We start from the raw sequence: 19,942 nt of genomic DNA, 5'->3' as shown, positions 1-19,942 counted from the left end.
CTTCATGATAAGTCATTGAAGTTGTGGCTGTCATATAAATATTCAAGACAAGAAGTCAGAGCCTTGAGGATCAGGCAAGCAGTGACGTGGTAGAGCTGGAGTCTAGGATGGCCTCGCTGCGTGTCTGATGGTTGGCAGCCCCATGAGTCCAGGAGGGCCTCAGATAGGACATCTCCTCTCTGCTCCACGTGACCTGTCATCATGGTCAGTCCAGGGCTCCAAAGTGCAACAAGCCCCTAGCAAAAGTACTTTCAAACCTCTTCTTGCGTAATGTTTGCTGACTTCTCATTAGCCAAACAAAGCACACGCCCAAACCCAGACAGGAGGACTGGGGACGTAGACTCCACTTCCTGATGGGAGGAGAGGTAAAGTGACGTTACCAAGGGGTGGACGTAGAGAGAGAGGATGAATGTGTGGCCATTTTTACAATCAGAAAATTTAGAATCACCTGACATATAGAGGCGGTAAATACAAAAAATAAAAATGAATCAGAATTACTACATCACTATTGCTCTTAAAGAAAGCCTTTCAAACTACCTTAAACCACAACCCTCGCCACCTCCCTCAGAGAATCTTAGCCCTCGGATTGGAAAAAAAAAAAAAAAAACTGTTCTAGTTTCTAGATTTTGCTGTAGAACTTTGGCAATGCATTACATCCTGCCCCCAATTTAGCTAAACTTACAGTTTTTCAATTTAGCAAGAAGTGTAGGGGATATGTGGCTTGAGGCAGTAGAATGATGATTCTGAACTTTTTGCAACAGGGTGCGTCGAAATCATTGCTATGTTTATACTCCTGGCTTTCTTTGATTTTCCGGCTTTCCTGATCCTATCATGGACATGAAGGTTAGTTGCAAAGTGCCGATATTGTGAAATTTCCCTTGTATGTTGGCAGTTTCTAAAGGCTCATTCTGGCTGTTTAAGTGCAGCTGTGTGATATTAGAGAAATTATTTAAAAAGAAGGACCTTATATCATCTCTCACATGCTCACCTACTTTAAAACTCATGTGAAAGCTCTGACATGCTTTTTGTAGCTCAGACTGCCTGTATTGAGTGGTGCTAAGCACAGAGCAGATAGCCTATAAATATTTTCTAGTAAGCAGAACTGAACTCTTCCAAATGACCCCAGCAATTCCGTCAAAATAAGCATGCTAGTTTTATGGCGTTGTGTAGGAGAAAGTAAAGAAAGCAGGTGATTATTATTTTCTGTTTCTCATAGGATTGGTGAGTGGAAGCATAGACCAGAAAGATATTGGGCAGTTCTTAGCACATTACAAAAAATAACCAACTGTCACATTATTTTGCCATTTCAAACACATACACACAAATAAAATTAGATCCAAGAGTGTTCCGTGATCAGTGTTTATACATTTCATCCCCACATGAAAGTCAGGTTATATTTTCTGAATTTAACTTAATTATAATAAATCAGAAGGCATCAAAGTCTTCCCCCAAAGACTGTGTGAGCACAGTGCATTGTAGCGTGCTGTGGTCTTGTTTTATCAAGCATCTGTAAGACCAGCACATAAAGCACTGAGTGCCACATGCTCTCCATCTAGACCTCACTCGTCCCAACATTTCCGTGTTCTCAGCTGTAATGCCATCAACCACCTATGAGAATAAGAGAATAATCCTAAGAGAATAAGAGGAATAATGTTTCCCATTCAGTTCCCCAGGATTTGGCAATAGGTGGCTTCAGAGTTAGAGACACTTCACTCCTATTTGCTATCCATTTTTATAGATTTGAAGAGACCTAAGAGGTTTCGTGTGCCCTGTTCTTTCTCCCTTGTCTAAAATCTCCGCCAGAGCCAAGAGCATCTCTCTGGGAGTCTGAATTTTCCTTTAATCTAATCCACTTAGAAAATGACTCACAATTTATTGAATAAAATAGAGAAAATTGATACCTTTTCATTAGGCTGACAAAGTCTTTTTCACTGCTGGCATCTGAAATGTGTTTTCTATTTAAATTTTATTTATATCAATCTTCTCTAGTGGGCGTGAGATTAAAATGAAAGACCTTGCAATCAGTGCACAACTTCCCCTTTACTGCCAAGATTGCGAGCGCTGGTTTTGCAGCAGAACTTAATGCCAGGAATTTTCTGGGGAGAATTTAATTTTCAGGATTGGTTGCAAAATGGAATCAACCAAAACTGATACTTTAATATATCAGTAACTATAGAAGTGATTACCTTACATGTGAAAAGAAAAAAAAAAAAGGACACTTCACTAACATTATTTGAATATGGTAAATCTGTGGCGATTCTAGGGGGAACTTTATTGTAGAATCTAATCATCATCTTATAAAGTACCTTTTCAAATCGGAGAAAATGCCTGTATCCAAGTATTTTCCTTCAAGGATGCACTTCTAAAGTAAGAACACAGAGACCCAGCACCCAGAAGGTATACAGATGTACGTGTGGCTTCAAAGCTGCTTGTAAATATCATTTTCAAATCTGATTTTCCCTATGGCTTAAAGTGCAGAACCACTTTGGAGTTCTTCTCTACACCCACATCAAGGTTACCCCTCTCCCCATTTTGTTGCCATGAATGTAAGTGGATCAAACAAACGTGCAATCACAGGGATACACAATCCCAGGAGGATGAACATAAATGCATTGCTTGTTCTGAAATAGCAAGATTCCCCACTCTGAGTTAGCTTTACCTGAGCGATGCGTATGCAGTGGGTACAGCCTATTCGTTAGGGACCTCCGAGAAATATCAGTGCACCCCTAAAAGATGAGCAAAATTCATGTCTCACTAAAATCATTAAGAACTGTAACCAGTGTTGATGAAGCTGTTCAGAGAAATGGGTACCTCTGGTGGGAAATATCAGTTATTACAAATTTTCTCAGGGACAATTTTATAATACACACATCACAAGTAGTAAACGTTTTTACCCCGTTGACTCAGAAATTCCACTCCTTGGAATTCATTCTGGGGAAATAACTATATTTGCAAAGATATATATATCTATATATACAAAGTTGTTCATTAAGCATCCTTTCTAATAGCAACCAACCATCCAACAAAAAAAAAAGAAGAGAGAGAGAGAGACAACTTAAATTTCCAACAGTAGGGGATTGGTTAAACCAATTAAGACGCAACCCTCCTATGGGATATGAGGCAGACATTAAAATAATGGTTCATTTTCTTTATTAATAAGCATGGGGGCATGTTTATGATTCAGTGTTTAGGTTTTAAAGAGAGAAGAAGGGTACAAGACAGCGTGTGTGATATGATCTGACTTTTTTCAAGAATTATTTATATTATGTACGTGTTAGTATATACGTGTATTCAACCACTTTAAGTTGATAGATACTGATCGCCTGCTGTGTGCCAGCACTGTTCTAGCCATTTGGAAATACAAATTCCAAACCTTCATGGAACTTACCATCAACTGGGAAGGAAAAAAAAAATACCCAGCAGACAAAACCGATTCTGTGAATTTGGGTTGTAGTATGTGCTAGGAGAAATCCTAAGCAGAATGTGAGGAGAGAGTGGCAAGGTCACGTGGGTGTGAATTTGGGTAAGTTGTCAAGCAAGGCCATTCTGAGAATGCCCAATTGAACTGCGGCCTGGTGAATGTCAATTCTGGGAGAACACGACCCAGTCAGAGGGTTTAGCGAAATCCTGAAAGAGATTTATGGGTTTGCAGAAGAGCTAGAGGGACAGAAAGATTGGCACCAAATGGCAAGTGAGAGCGGGGATGATGGAAAACGTGGCTGGAGAGGTAGGAGGAGATTTGAGGTGACGTGGATCTTTGAAGGCCATTGTTAGGAATCTTGAATTTATTCTGTATGGTGGAAACCCTTGAGCGTTTTATATGAAATTATTTGCGTCTTTAAAGATCATCCTGGATGCTGTGTCAGGAATAGTCAGAGAGAAAGTCAGGGGAAAACATAGCCAAATGTAGCCATTCACCTCTGCCTAATGCAGTTACATATATTTTCATTAGATTTGCTAATGATCTGTTGGCTTTGAATTTTGGAAAAGAATGTATATTCCTTTAAAACTAGGGAGGGAAAATGTAAAGTTTACTCTGATTGGTAAAAATACGAACATCAAAATGGTTTATCTCAACAAAATTATACTTATTGTCTACTGTAACTTCAGGGTCACTCTTTAAATACAGACTGTTAAATTTGAGAATATAAGGGATGTTCAGTAGGAAATTTATCTAATAACTGATTCTTTGTGTTCCTTCTTAACCACAAATGCAAAAAAAAAAAAAGCTGAATTTATTTCTAAAATAAAACCATCAATTTAGTGAAAGCAAGACCAACATCTAATATTTGAATTCTAAGCGGATTCATGAATAGAGTTATCACGTATTAAAAGTACAAAATAAGCCAGGGGCCCCAGCCCCGGGGTCCAGCCCACAAAGAGGAAGAGTGTTTTTGGCAGGAACTAGTGCTTCCTTAAGTTGGCAAAAGTTAGCCCTTTACCCCTTTACTAAATATACTTATTTGCTTTAATATGGAAACAGTTTGATTGATTCTTTAGTGGGTAAATTACCTCCTCAGTGAGGACTTTGTTGACTTTAAAGCACCTCATATTTTTTACGTATCACAATTTGTCAATATATATTATCCCACCATTACACATACTGTTTATCGCTGACAAGAGACTGTACACCACTTTAGGGTAGGAACTGTCCCTGTTTCATGTCCAGCACAGTATTGAATGAACAGCTTTTGAATAAATAGAAGATAACCTTTGTCTTCAAATACCTTCAAGGAAAGCAATCACTCAAGGAAACTGCCCCACACTTATCTTGTGGTTTTAAGTACTGCCCATTTCACAACCCACATCCTCACCTCCACCCTCACCAAGATAAAATTGCCTCAGTTTGAAAAGTGCTAGAATAGAATTTGTAGACAAGAAGCAATGCTAATCAATCCCATCATCAGCGATTAACTCCATGCGTCTCTGAAATATATTGCAGATCCCATGAAGAAATAGTCTAATCAGTAAAAAAAAAAAAAAATGCATCCCAGAACTATATGCATCTATTAAAAATAAGGCATATGAAGATAATTGCATGGATGCGTTTGTAGCTGGATGGAGGACACATGGATAAATAATAGTCATAAATGCCATGTGTTGAGTATAAAGTTTATTAGGTGTTATGCTAAGTACCTTATTTCATCTAAAATTCACAATAACCAGTCATGATTTTTATTAGCTCCATTTTATGACTCAGGAACCTGAGACTTGAAGCAAAGAACTTTCTGAAGTCATCCTGCCAGTAAGCGGTGGAGTTAAGATTCAAATCCAGATCACCCTATCACATACCCACGAGCTTACAGTCTGAATCACTCCCTCATGCTTCCAAACTGGATCCTATCCTTAAATGTGATCGTGACAGGAAAACAGGGAGCTTAGAATGTCTACAGGCAATGTTATTCAATGCCTTTAATTTTCTGTTTGCTTTGACAAAGACAATAATACACAGGGAGTCGCTGCAAGTCTTTTGAAGAAGAGCATCATAACAGCTGTTTCAACAACCTGTGCAAAAAGGGAGGCTGGAGAGCTGTCCCGCCCCTCTAGCGGAGTCCCAGCCATTGCTTTAAATTGCATGACAGGTTGTACAGAAATGAGCCTGGAAATTTGTCTTGATTGATGTACTTATAATCTACTTCTGGGAACATGAGTGCAATCATATGTTCAACCATTTAATTTATGTTCAAACTCTGATAAGTCACAGAAGCAAGCTGAGAGTTTGGCATAGTATCTATCGAAGAACAATGGTGTCCTCACTAACTTTGTGAAGAATTATCTCTTCTCTTTAGAAATAATTTTATTCTTTAGAGGAATAAAAATGCTGCTGCTAATAATAATAATAGCTAATATTTATCAAACATTTGCTGAATTCCAGACACTCTGCTAAGTGCTTGGGTGGACTTTCTCACGTGATCCTCACAATCCTTCGATATAGGTACTCTTTTTCTTCTTTCTCTTTTCCTTTCTTTTTTTATTCATTCATTTATAAATGCTAAACCTGTCTTGAGCTACTCTGCCATTCAGAGATGAATGTGGTATGATCCGTGCCCTCAAGGCATTCACTGCCTAGTCAGTAGGCAGGCATGTGAGCCGGTAAGCTGGTAATTACAGTCCAGTGTGGTTAGGGTTACAGTTAGTGTGATGGGGATACTGGCAGTAATGTTTGTTTCCTTGATTATCCTAGCATCTCTTTAAGCTCTGCCCTTCTTCCCCGGTCTAGAGCAGGCAGCTGCAAATGAAGACCTACCCCTTCTCTGTTTAAGTGCAGTGGTGCTTACCTGGCATTTCAGGTGCTTGCTTCTTCTTTCTTGCATCTTGCATTTCACTGCTGGATTCATCTTTTCCAACTAAATCTGTCGTCATGTCCACCCTTTGCTCACAGAATCTCAAATCTTCAATGACTCGCCTTTCCTTTAAAAAAAATTAATTAAAAATATGTACTTTTTAAAGCCTAAGCTCCTTGCTTTCAGGAATTTCTACAATCTTATTAAGGGTTTCTCTTTTCCTTCTCCCCAGTGTGCAGTCTGCTTTTCTAGCACGTAACATATTTACTACTAGAGGAGCACTGCGTTCGTTAATATCTCCTTACTGTAATTCATGCCAAAATGCCGACAGTGCCATGTTGAGAAACCCTGTGCTAAGTTATAAGCTCTGAGGACGGGGATTATATCATGTTCATTATTTTATCTCTCTCAGTAAACCAGGTAGTGATTTGACTGTGCAAAGTACCAAGTAAACATTTGCTGAACTGCAATCTCAAATGTTCTCTACTACAATGGAAAAGGGACTGCAGTTCTTAGACAATATGTTTATTTCCATATTTATTAAACTCATTGCCTATTATATCTCATTCTATTTCCATGGGAAAATTCCTCAAAGTGAGCAATAACAACACCCAAAAGAAAGGGATTTCTGCTTGATCTAGGATTTACCACTGAAAGATGGATCAACTCTCCTTTTACAGTCCCTATTCTGTTCTGCTGGACAGCAATACGACCTGGGATGAGGGCGAAATCAAGACACATGATTAAAGTGGCTTTAGTGATTTTAAGAACCTCTCAAGGAAAAATGAAGATTCTTGAAAAAGTTGAAGATCAGATATTTTCCTGAACATGGCACATTCATAGAGAGAACCCCAGGACCTCGGGGTTAAAAGGGACTTTTAAGACCCTCTTTCATAATCACCACAGATGAGAAAGAGTTGGGTTTTGCAGCTGGTATTCAACTAACTCAGTTCTTCTAAGAGAGAAAAGTCTTTAGAGCAGTTATCTGTCTACCTCATAAGTTTCTCATGGATTCAGAAAGTGTTGTCTAGCAGGAATTTCTGTCAAAATGCTACAGCTAATGAACTCCAGCACTGTGTAGCTCAGACTAGGAAGAAACAAGTCTGATCAACCATCCCTTCCCCAGATTATTTTTTTTAAGTTAATCTTACAAGAAAATAAATGTTTTGGTTTTCCACAAGTGTTTGTGCTGATGTGAAATTTATTTTCAATAATGACAGAGCAGAGAGAACTCATTCATTCACTCAGGCAGTCAATAAATGTTTTTCTTTAAGAGACCTATGAGGTTCGAACACAAAGCTAGAATGAATTAGCGCCATCGTGATGAAAAACATGGATTTTGTTGTTAAGCAAGCCTGGACTCGTGTATTAATTTCTGCACTTTCTACCTGTGTAAGCTTGGGAAAGTTACTTCACCTTTCTGGGCTTTAGTTTTTTCATCTGAAAATGGGTTCATATTAATACCCACTTTATAGAGTTGCTTTGAAGATTAAGATCATACATTTAAAAGTACCAGACACAGGAACACATAAGAAGCATTCAGAAATGTCAGTTATCATTTTTATTATTGAACTGACCATTGTAATTCAAGATATTTTAAAATTATTTATATTTACATTTTTCTTATTATAATTACATCTCTAAGAAAAAAACTATTAAAAACAACTAAACAGAATAAATATTAGCTCATTCTGTTAAATCCAATTGATCACTCCTTGTTCAAATATCAGAAGATTTTTCAGTAGCTTCCAATTTAATAGAAGAAGAGGCAAATTGAAAATCCTTTCTCTGTGAAATTTTTTAAGTTATTAGGGAAATAGGAGTTTATTAAAAAGTTTGGATGAGAGACTACAGTTTGACGTAGGACATAAAATAATATGTATTAAAATCACCATGTAATACACCAATCAGAAAAAAAAACAGGTCCAATAACGCCTTTAGAAAAGCAACACTGGAAGAATGAACTGGATTCTGTTAAGCCAGACGCTAGTGCCAAATCGTTAAAGTCCATTTAGCAGAGGAACTGGAATGTGCATTTTGAGACCAGAGGCAGGCCTGGGACATTTTTATTCTTAGAAAGCCTCTTCTCTTGCCCTCTGAGTTAGTGGGGCTTTATAAACTTGAATTAAAGGCGTTACGCAGATTTTGAGTTGCATTCTTTTCCCCACTGTCTACATTTTCATGTAAGAGATATGAATGCTTGAGAGAAAGAGGAGAAACCGCTTTGTTAGCTTGGATCCAAGTAGGTCAGCTGTGAGAGGGCAGAGAGCAGCGTAGAAAATGGAATGGGATCCTTTAGAAAGAGGCAAAGCTGCTGACGGCTGACCTTAGCAGCAGTGGTTCATTATTTGTGTGCCTCTGTGACAAAAGCTAAATCGAAGACTGTGGGGAAAGGACACCTTCCCCTCAGAGCTCAGATCAGAGGGTTTCCCTTCTTGATGGTCTAGATTCAGGGCAGCAATAGTGAAATGTTAGGTGGCCTTTAAGGGGACAAGTGTGGCCAATGTGACTGGCCTCTCTGTGACAGAGCTCTAGCCACTAGGGAGCCTCAGAATGGAGGTCTTTGATAAACACCCTCAGTCAGACTTGTATCTGACGCTACTGGAAGCTTTGCCATTTGTTTTTGTAGCCTTTCCACACTGCATATGTTTTTCTTGTTGCCAAAATATGTACTTTCCTATTCAATATTGTCACCTATTAATTCACGTAAATAAGGCCTCTTTTACCCATGATTAGAATCTTCCTTGACTCCATGCCCTGACGCAGAGCCCTGCTATTAAAAAGAAAAACAATCAAAACTTTCATAATCATTTTAGACCCTGTGGAGGACTTGTATTTTCTCTTTTTAGCCTGCGTTTTACCAAAATATCATGCTGTCTTGCATATGGATAGAACTATTCATGAGATTTTACTTCCTCTGCTTGCCCTCTCCAATGGAGCTGCATTTTATGTGATTTGGTCTGGACCACATAGAAGGTGTCCATCAAATACAGGCAAAGTTACCCTTGGGAAAAAAATCCTTAAATTGACCGTATAATAGAGTAGACATGATTTTGCATATGAAATCCTGTGGAGTAATCATTCTTTGAAGGAAAGCTTGGGGAAGACTGGGTTCAAAAGGAGGGGAAGACTGAAATAAGAAAAATGTAGCAGGAGGAAGCCTGAATGCAGATAGATGTCTGGATGCTTAAACCATGCTGCTTTTAAGGTAGCAATCTAACCCCTCTAGTGAACACCAGACAAAGAAAATTATTATGTGCCTCTGCTTCACCGTAGCAATGATTCTATCTCATTTTATTATTAATTCTCTGTGACATTAAGAGATGTCACTGAGGTTCTTTGAGGTTGTAAGACTTAAACGTCATGGTGGAGACTCATCTTTGAGGTGGGAGGGGTTGGGAGAGGAATAGTGGAAAGAATCAGAGTTCCAGCCCCGTGTAAAGACAGCCAGCTGGAAAGGGTCATGAAAGAAACAATCGCAGATAATTTGAGGATTTTGCAAGAAAGAGCCCAGGTGGATTTGTAAAAATCTGATGCCTTGAGGAGCTTGAGAAATGACCTGTGCTTGTGCAGAAATAATTTTCATTCAAGGCGTTAAAGAAGATGTGGAGCTGCTTAATTTGTACTGAGTGAATTTAGTCCCTACTTTTATAAAATCTCATTATCAAAAAAAAAAGGTGTGGTACATACATTCCCTGAATTCATTGCCAGCTTCCTAAGACAGTCATCCTTGGTATCACCCTGAAAAGCAGGGCTGTGTTCTTCAGAGGCTCATGTTTTGAAAGTCCCCCTCAGCACATCAAACATATTAGAAGGAAACCACAGCTCATATCAAATATATTTTGGACTGTAAACAAGTAGTTTCATTCATTATGACACTTGGTTTTTATTTCACAGGGTGTTTTTTGTTGTTGTTTTTTTTTTTTTTTTTTTGTACTTTCAGTCATTTTTTTTTTTTTCTTTTGGTAGACCTTTGAAATTCTCAAAGGCCCTAGGCTGGGAGAGAAACCCTAATGCTGGGTAGAGAAACTGGCCTCTCTGAAAAGAATAGCTCAGTCAGTCATTCTGAGGAACATTTAGCACTTTTGTCCCTTTCACTGGGAAAAAAAAAAGTACAAGGTCCTTGATCTGCAAACCTAATACAAAAGTTCTTCCAAAAAATGTGTCCCCGTTCCATATGTTTTCATCACACAAGGAGATTTTGGGTGAAATGTGGCTTGATGAAACCGGACAGCATAATTATATTTGCATTGTAAGACCTTTAAGTTAAAATCTTGCTCTTCTTAATAGAACATTCTCAGCCAATCAGGAAAGGCTAAAAAGGACCTAACATGTTTCAAAGAGCATTAACATCTGTAGAGGGACACAGCCTCGTGCCCAGGTTGTTTGGATGAGTTGCAGCTATACCTGTTTCCTGTCTTTGCGCAGCCTCCATCGTGATTGGGAAATGGTGGTGTGAGATGGAGCCTTGTCTAGAAGGAGAAGAATGCAAGACGCTTCCTGACAACTCCGGATGGATGTGCGCCACAGGCAATAAAATTAAGACCACGAGAGTAAGTTCTCTCTTTTTTTTTTTTTTCCAAATATCTCTTGCATGTTGCCAACTGCACTGTTTGCCTTTGTGTTGAACGAACAGCACCCAGAGAAGCTTTAAGCAGGAGAGCAAGAAGCCTTTCCCCCCAACAGAAATTATTCTGAACCATTCAGATCAATGTCCATCCATCAAAGAGAAGTTAGACATTGAACTTGACTTCTTCATCCTGTTGCAGTTTAGTGTTGCTGTTAAATAAAGCTGGGTTGCCAGAGCCCAAGGGGAGAGGAGCAGTGAAGGTAGTTATTTGGATAATTCATCTGACATTTATGGTGCTCAGAACAGATAATAAAATAAGGGTCTTGCTTAATTCATTCAGATGGTTTGCTGAAAAGCTCTGCATTTAAGTACAGCCATTTTCTAAAGGTCCTTTAAAGGAATTCTTTGATGCCCTTTTAGGGAAGTGAAAAGGTTTTCTGATGTGAATAATCATTCCTTGCTTTCTCTGGTTAAGTCAGGAGTTGGCTTCAAAACACAGACCAACCTGTATGGTGAGGGCTACCCAGCTCATTAAAATCGGTGTCATGATGCTGGAGCAGGTTGTAGAGGCCCAGCTAGGCCAGCCATTGACCCGACAAATCCTGGACCATAAGAGAGCCCGGGAATTCTAATGAGGGTGTGGAGAGGGGTTGCTGAGGGCACGTAAAACAGTAGCTACTGACTCACTAGTACAAACATTTGTCAGTATTTTAACAACCCGTAAGGTGATATGTGTTTATACGACATGAATGTCAGCCCTGTTTATGTGTGTATGTATTTTAAGGTATTGGGCATATTTTAAAGAAAGCTCCACCAGTTACAGATCCCAGTAGATAGTCTTCTAAAGGGGGAAACTCAGATTTAAAAGGGGATCTCTGATTCCAGCCCCTGTATCATGAGTCTTCGCTGCACTGTCTTTTCCAAAAAAAAAAAAAAAAAAAAAAAAAAATCAGTTCTTGCATCTTTGGGATACAAAAAATATAATATCTTATAAGTCATTTTTCCATATATAAAATAAGTGGAGACTGTGTGTGTCAAATTCCGTTGCTGGTATTGACCAGGTTAGCCAGCGAGCAGCTCTACCTCCCTAGGTTGCAGCAGGAGTGATGCCTAAACTGTCCTCGCTTGTTAATGTGCACGTTATATGCACCGGTTGATCATACTTCATGTCAGTGAGACACCTACAGAAGAGAGTATGCAAAAATGAGCCCCGTTTGTGCCGCTTACCCCCAGGAATCACCTTAATTAGCTGGTGGAGTATGGATTTCAGGTTTCCCTTTGGTTACATTTTTGCCTGAAGATGATTTTGCCAAATAATTTGAAGTTACCCTCACAAATTAGTTTTAAGCTACTCTGAATTTTGGCCAGTGTGAGTGGAATCCAGTCACGATTGTTATAAATGCACTGCTGACATATTCTCTGCCAAATGTCCAATCCCTATTCTAAATGATAACTGATCACCATTTATGGATGGTAAGCTCCGCTCCAATGGTGCCTCTAGACTTGAAACTCAGTAAAGAACAATAATGTAAGTCAAAATATTTCAGAATTTAAACATGTGAAACTCCCAAGAATACCAACAAGGAAACTCTTGGGCAGATTGAAAATAAGCACACAGAACACAGAAATTGTTAACGCTACTTTTTGGTGACTTACGTCACTTTGTAAAGTATATTTTGAAACCATCAGACATGTTGTAAATACATCACGGACATTCTCCAGCATCACAGAGGTGGAGGTACAAAATCTGATCAGGGTATAAGAGCCTGGTACACACTGGGTTCAGTATGGCCTTGGGTGGGCCGAATGCAGTCCAGACAGTTGAGTGTGCGAGAGAAATAAATTGTCCTTGCAGTCAGTTTAAAAGCAGAGGATGCGCCTGCTCTGATGTGTGCATTCATTTCAGGCATGGAAATAAGAGTCTACTCTACTGCCCTGTGAGTGGCACACAGGTCAACTAAGAATTCTCGAGTCTGTCTTTAGAGACAGAAAAAGATGACATTAGAAAAAGCTGTATCGTTTTAAACCTTGAGAAAACCCAAACGCTACTACTGACCTACAGTTTCTCCCCACTTCCTTACAAAGAAATTCACAATGAAATAAGCACTTTTAAAAGGCACCAATTAAGTCCAGATGATACGTACAAGAGCTCCATTCTATACAAACAGCGAACACCAGTCCTTAGATCATATGCCCTGAAAATGGGTTTTATGTGAGTTTTTCGAGTATGCCCTGTGTATGTTTCCCCATCAGAGTATAAATATGCCTACACACTTCAAATGTTGACTCTAGCAATTTAGCTTTTGAAACAATGTAATTCACAGATGTGCTTTAATTATGCATCATATGTTTTCATTGTTCTTTATCTAAGAATCTTCAGGGTAAAGCATTCAAGTTCTTATTAAAGTGAAAGGAAAAATAAAGAAAATCACTTCTTTTGTTCTTATGTATAAGCCTGATTGAAAGAGAGTGCTCTCAGGAAAAAATTAAAACAAAAACTCGAAGAAACATACCCAGATTGCTAATGGCAACTGGGAGTTTCCTTCACACTGTTATTTTTTTTTAAGTAGCTCCAGTGTAAAGAAATTTGCAAGAAAGATTCCTGAGACATCATTCTTTCTCCCTGTATAGTTTTTTTTCACCCCAAAACCTTCCTATTATGTGGGTTACTTCCCAATCAATCATCCTGAGCCAAAATTCTCAGCAGTCTTTGAACTGTGGATAAACAAAAGACGGTTCAAAGGGTGGTCTAACTTATATTTTTATGATGCTAATTTTTTAGGATGAGGAAGAGTAGGAATTCAGTGTTTCATTTAAATAACCAGACACCCAAGAATGTGGACTAGCCAGGGTAACAGGCCACATTCTGAAGAAAAGCTTGGGGAAAATGGATTTGGGTGAAAATGCAACTCAGAAGGAAGGAGAAAAGATACACAGAATTAAGTGAAAGCTTCCCTTTCAGGAGATTCGAAAGAATAAGTGATAGGGAAAGAGGAAGCTTCCTGAATGCCACCCTACAGAGAAAATGGCCATGCTTGAGAGGTTTTCTAAAAATCCAGCCCGTGGTACAGTAAAGCTGGTAACATACTTTCTGGGGAGAAGTTTGGTGCATTTGGGTGAAGTTTCTTGGCTAAATTTTAACCCCATTCTGCTTGATCATTGCTTCTATTGTTTTATTAAATTGCATTGTTAGTAATCTGTAGCAAGACTAACCAACCCAAATATTAACCAGAGGTTTTTACCTATAGTTTAGATATCCATTGATGTATTTCTTTTCTTTAAACTTCTATATAAAAAACATAAGTTTGAAATTGAGAAGGCTATACGCTGTATGTCCAGGAATATATCTATAATCTTTGTATTCAGGATCAATGACTTAGTTTAGAAAGATAAAGTACCCCGCAGAGAAAATAAGTTGTTTGACAAACTGTAATAATTTATATGTAAAAAGTGAACATTGGTTGTTTGGGGACAGGAAGAGGAAGAGAATAAAATGGAGAGAAATCCAAAATCACTTGGGAAGGAAAATTAGCAGATTAAAACACCAGAACATAATCTGGTCTAATACCCTGGGAAGTATCAAGCAACTCTGGATTTCCTCCAACGCAATACATTAATGTCTTTCCGACTGGGGAGGAAATCAACAGTGCACAATGTAGAGTCAAGTTTCACCCCCTAAAAGGGCAAGCTACAGATCTCAGGTTACACAGCTAACCACAAGAGCTGTCTTGTCAAATTTGGTGTTTTAAATGACTAGCCCAACACAACTCACCACAATCATTTGTCCACAGCCTCCTGGGCCCATCCTTCTATATAGTGACTCTGACTTTGCGTATCTCCACCCATTCTAAATCACCCTGATGGTTTTTTATACTGCTGAAGGGTAAAGGACCAGCTTGGACATATTACAGCTTCTTTCACTCAAAATTCCACCAGGTCTGAAACGTTCTGAGAGCCTTTATGATCCTGATTGCTAGTCTATTCGTTTTGCAAGAAATGCCTTTAGTCAGAGAGAGGTTGGGGCTGAAGGGAGGGGCTGTGGGTCTTTAGGGATTGTAGGAAGGAAGAGCAAATTATCTTCTTAAAGAATAAACTATGCTATCCCAGTTGGAGCAAAGCGAGCTCATTCATGTCTTTAACCAATAAATAATATGAAGCCTCTTTTATCTAAAGTTAAGGTCTTGGGCATGAGGTGGTGGACATAGCAGAGCCCCTGTTCTGCCCTGTACCTAAGGTTGGATGGGACCGTGCGGGGTTCGGTACAAAATAAAAGAAAGGCAATTCCTGTTTAGCTTTGGAAAATGTCACTTTCTCCTTCCATTCGGTTAAAATGAAGACAATGAGCACAAAATGTGATAAAGACCACTGGAATGTAGGAAACCAAGATTCAAAAGGATCTGTTATTTATATGGAGAGAATAAATAGAAATTTGTGAAGATTTCTCATACATTCTGCCCCTGGCCCAACCAACTTTCAAATGCAGACTCGTATTACTGTTCTTACCTAACCCTGAAAGCTTTAAATGGATTTCACTCCTGGACTCAGAACACTCTTTTTCTAAGGCTATAAAGAATTAAGAGATGATGAAGATAAATGCCTGCTGTCCTAGAACTTCAAAGCAGAATCTTCAACTCTATTAGAATCATCATTCATACTCTAAACCAGTGATTCTCTGTGCATGCATCTTGTTGAATATAAGAATCTTTGGGACCATATTTGAGTGGATTAAATGGCATTAGTAGTTATAAGAGTACACCCTTGATTGTGCTTTGTCATTGTCTGAGTGGAACAGTTCCTCACCTTACAAAGATCTCTCAGGTTTCTCAACAAATGTGGTCTAACCTTGGCAATGAGTTCACCTTATGTCACCCCTCTGCATCTTACAACAGACCAGCATGACAAGGCCATGGAGTTTCCTACTCATGAAATTCTCATCAGACAGACACAGGAATGACAACATAATTTGCAGGGAGGATCCAGTGCAAAATGAAAACACATGGCCTCTTGTTCAAAAATTACTAATAATTTCAATTTGGTCATTAAACCAAATGTGGGGCCCATTTCAGCAAAGGGCTGTCTGCAGCTTCATAGGTCACATGCCTGTGACCCCAGTCCCAGTTAGGCATCGCTCCAAGATTCTATCTCCTTAACTTGTTGCAAAATTAATTTAATGAATTGATAAAAATATGGTGGCCCGTCCATGTGCTTTGACTACTGTTTGAGAACTACTGCTCCAGCCTTTAACATTTTTTCACTTCAGTTCACTTGAAAGAAGGAACATCCTAAAATTTCAAGGTGTCTTCATTTTCTGCTAATCTCTTTTCTTTGTCCCTTCTTTTTCTTCTTTTCTCCCTGAAATTTCTTTCTTTCTTTCTTTGGTTTCAGATTCATCCAAGAACCTAACGGAAGCATTTGTTATAGTAGTAAAGGAAAACCACCTCTGCGGAAAATACATTTTAAGAATTTAAAACATCTTATACATTAGAAGCCAAATGGATTTCTTACTTGCACTTTGACTGGTTACCAGATAATCACAGTGCTTTCACTGTGTGTCACGAAGTATCCTATAATGAGAAGACCTGGAGTTTTGGGCAACACCATGGAAAGTGGGTTTAAGAAAAAAAAAGGGGGGGGGAGTTTCTCAATGCAAATTTTTGGGATTATGAAGAACAATCAACTGTCTTCTAATTTGGATCTATAGTTACTTTGTACCATTTGAAATATATGTATATATATAATATTTTGAAATATTATATATTCTCTTCAAAAAACGAACAGTACCACAGTTTGAGGAGACTGGCGTACCTCTTTGAGTTTTGGACGTTTGGTTTTGTTTTCTTGTCCTTTCTTTTTCTATCGGCAAGGAAAAATATGTGCCCTTTGGAGAGGTCAACGTGGCACTCAACGCTGGACGGCCGGCTGCATGTGGACTCCTGGAATCTGAGGCATCATAACGATTCTGAATCAGGAGCTTCCTTCTCTTTCTACCGGATGGCCAAGGAGCTCAGCGTCCTGTTTTATTGCTTTCCACCCTGTGCAGTATTAGCATGCAAGCTTGGCTTACTTAACCACACTTTATATTCAACTGGTATATAATAACCTTTCTAACCTCTTCCAGGAAAATATTTTTAGAACTACTAGCTTTTCCACAGATAAGAAAAGTGAGGATTCCTGAGGGCACTGCTCCACCATGCTGTCAAGACTCTGGCCGAGTTATGGTAGAATGTGGGTCCCTGTATTCAGCTATGTAAATACAACGTGTTAAGGCTTTGCATAGCCGTCCTAGACTGCAGAAATGTCCTCTGATTAAACCCAAAGTCTGACATCATTGAAGTACATAGTGCTGTAGCAACAAGTCTTATCAACGCACCTCTTTCTATATTTGGTTTGTTTTTTTTTCCAAGAGTGTTCAGATCTCTTCTGGTGAGATGAGAAGACCGTTAAAGCCCTGAGGTTCCAGAACAATCTATGTGACCAAATGTTGGACAGGCCTATTAAAGTGGTAAATAACTTCTTTCTAAATCTACTTGTCCTCTTTATTTGCCCTTTATTTCTCCTGTATCAGCTCTAGCCAAATTCAGAGAACACATGCTCAGGGACACGTAGTCCGCCAGAATTTTTTGCACAAGGTCACTGCTGCCATCATAACCAGTGTTTGCAACTTTAATAATTTGAAAACTAGAAATCCATTCCCACAAGTTCAGTGTCCTCAGCCAGCAAGATGAAATGTCAAATCCTATTATTAGGCTTCCATAGTGGTCACTTGGATGATACATAATGCGCTCACCTCCCAAAAAATACATCCGTGCCCATCTTCTTTTTTTGAGAGTTACTCAGCTGATGCTTATGTTTCCTTCTAGTTAAGTTCTAGTTTACCTGGTAGAGGATAATAGCCCTATATACCCCTGTTACTTTCCCTATCGTATTGGAGGTTTATCTGTTTTTTTCTCCAAAGCCTTTTCTCCAGAATAGATATTACTAGGGGCTCTTACTGGATCGGCAGCACAGTGGGTCCCCCAATGTGGATTTTTTAAGTTAAACTTCAGGTAAAATCCAGAGGCTCCTTCATCTCTCCCAGAATACACTTAAGTCTAATTAACTGTATAAACACTCCAACCAAGTATATTTATTCTGCATCTTGAATGCCTGTAAAAGCATCCAAAAGTGGAAATGGAATCCTCCTTGCAAAATCTGAGCTTCCCAGACACTTCCACAAATATTTGCCAGAAGGCAGCATAGAATTCATACCAGCAAATCAGAATTCCTTGAATTTCTGGCCGATACCCATGTACCAAGAAATGTATTAGAAACTGATTTTCATCTGTAAATCTTGGAGTGCAAACTGAAATCCTAAACCCAAAAAATGATCTAGGACAGTACATCCCAAAATGTGGAGGCAAAAAACTATATTCAAATATATCGAGGAAAAGGTTTTCAACAAGATAAAATAGAAATCCTCAAAAGCCTTTAATTTACCAAAAGACACTGTGTATCTTCAGGAAAGACTAGCCCAGAGGGAGCCAAGTAAAGAACTTCCAGAATCCAGGCATGTTGGGTGGTCCCTTGACTAATGAAGAACTCATTGCCTGCCTGATGGGAAGTTACCAGAAATTATTTCTGTCTGAGGATATCTTTACTGCATCGTCATGTCTTCAGTTTTTCAAGAGAACCAGAAATCTGGATTTTTCATAAAATCTTCTAACATTCTTAACTAAGATTAGCTAAAATGAGATTATTTCCTTGAAAAACTCTGCAAGCCTCATTATTGGCCAAAATGTCCTAACCACGTGGCCTTTTCTAGAAGATGAGTGCTTTCTGGAATTTCCTTTGAATAGCGTTAGTCCTGACTAAAAATGCAATGGGAAGATAAAGGGATATTCTCTTCCCGTGGTCTCGAGCATACAGACCATTGCCAGGATTCACAGTACGTGGGGCTCAGAGCTTTTTCTGTTCTGTGACTACAGCCTGTATGGCGATGAAGGAATTGGTCTAGAGGTCCAGATCTGTTAGTTCATTTCCTGTTGGTCGCTTAATGTAATAGCTTCCCTGGAAAGACCTGGAAGAAGAGAGAAGAGGGGAAAAAAAGACCACATCAGAATCAAACAACCATCCAATAAAGCAGGTGCAAATATTTGTCGATGTCACCAAATTCAATTTGGATTTATCCAAGTCCTTTACCCAAATGCGTGAATCCTCAACTTGTGTTTAAATTTAACTTGCACCAGTTTGGGGAATTTTCACTAGCTACCATCTGCCTATGGAATCTGAACATGTATGGTTTAAAAACTGATATCACGTATTTCTGGTTAATAAAGAGCTCAGTGTGGTATGACTAATACTGATTTTAAGTTTTTGCGTCAAGTACAGTGAATAATATCGTAACATAATTAGAGCAAATGCCAAGGGTTCATCCAGAGCCCCGCTCTTGGTAAAAAGGGAAATAGGACTTATTTCATAAGGCAAAGATTTTCAAGTAAGGTGAAGTTTATTTCTTGATGTGTGTGTGTGTGTGTGTGTGTGTGTGTGTAATTACATTTATCCACTAATGGATTAGGAAGCACATCGAGAAGTTTTATGATCTTTTTCTTCCATTATAGAATGATGAAGAATGTTTCCACCAACACACAACTCACATCTTTTTCTGATCAAATCCAGTGTAACTTTCCCCAAGCAATACAGTGACTTTATAGTGCAGTATGTTATGCCTCCTTGCCATTGTCACTGATAAAGTAAGTTACGAAGGGTATAAAAACTGTTTATGTGAGGAGATCCACACATTCCTCACCTTGTGGGATACACACTTCTTCCTAGAAGGTTAAATATTGTGTCATAATATGAGCTTCTCCTTTAATTAAGTTTGACGGTCCCATTTCAAAATCTATTCCAATTTGCTTGACAAAGATGTGTGTCATGTCTCATTTCACGAGCTGCCTACCTTCTAAATAAAAGATTTAGTGCCTTGCAAAGTCTAGGGCTCAAGCCACTTCCCTCTAGTTTCTAAATATAAGGAAACAAGATAAAAAGCATACTAAGGAATGTGAGAACTCAGGTCTTGTGCACAGTGATAGAATCTGATTTCCTAGTACTC

The 19,942-nt window shown here is 38.8% G+C and overlaps 1 protein-coding gene across 7 annotated transcripts in view; it reads left to right on the top strand.

Moving 5' to 3' along the window:
- TAFA1 (TAFA chemokine like family member 1) overlaps positions 1–19,190 on the top strand; it is a 684,082-nt gene extending 664,892 nt beyond the window's left edge. For 6 of the 7 annotated variants that reach the window (XM_032458120.1, XM_032458118.1, XM_032458117.1 and 3 more), the window contains 2 exons: positions 10,713–10,837; positions 16,719–19,190. In XM_032458120.1, the coding sequence (XP_032314011.1) occupies positions 10,713–10,837; positions 16,719–16,808 (215 nt within the window). In that variant the 3' untranslated portion in view covers positions 16,809–19,190. Of the gene's footprint in view, positions 1–10,712; positions 10,838–16,239 lie in introns of all 7 variants that reach the window. The other variant, XM_032458122.1, reaches the window with a different exon arrangement.
- The last annotated feature ends 752 nt before the right edge of the window (positions 19,191–19,942 follow it).

This window comes from Camelus ferus, chromosome 17 (assembly GCF_009834535.1).
Source record: "Camelus ferus isolate YT-003-E chromosome 17, BCGSAC_Cfer_1.0, whole genome shotgun sequence".
NCBI lineage: Eukaryota > Metazoa > Chordata > Mammalia > Artiodactyla > Camelidae > Camelus > Camelus ferus.
The sequence above is the reverse complement of the archived record's forward strand: the minus strand, read 5'-3'. Positions and strand labels throughout refer to the sequence as shown.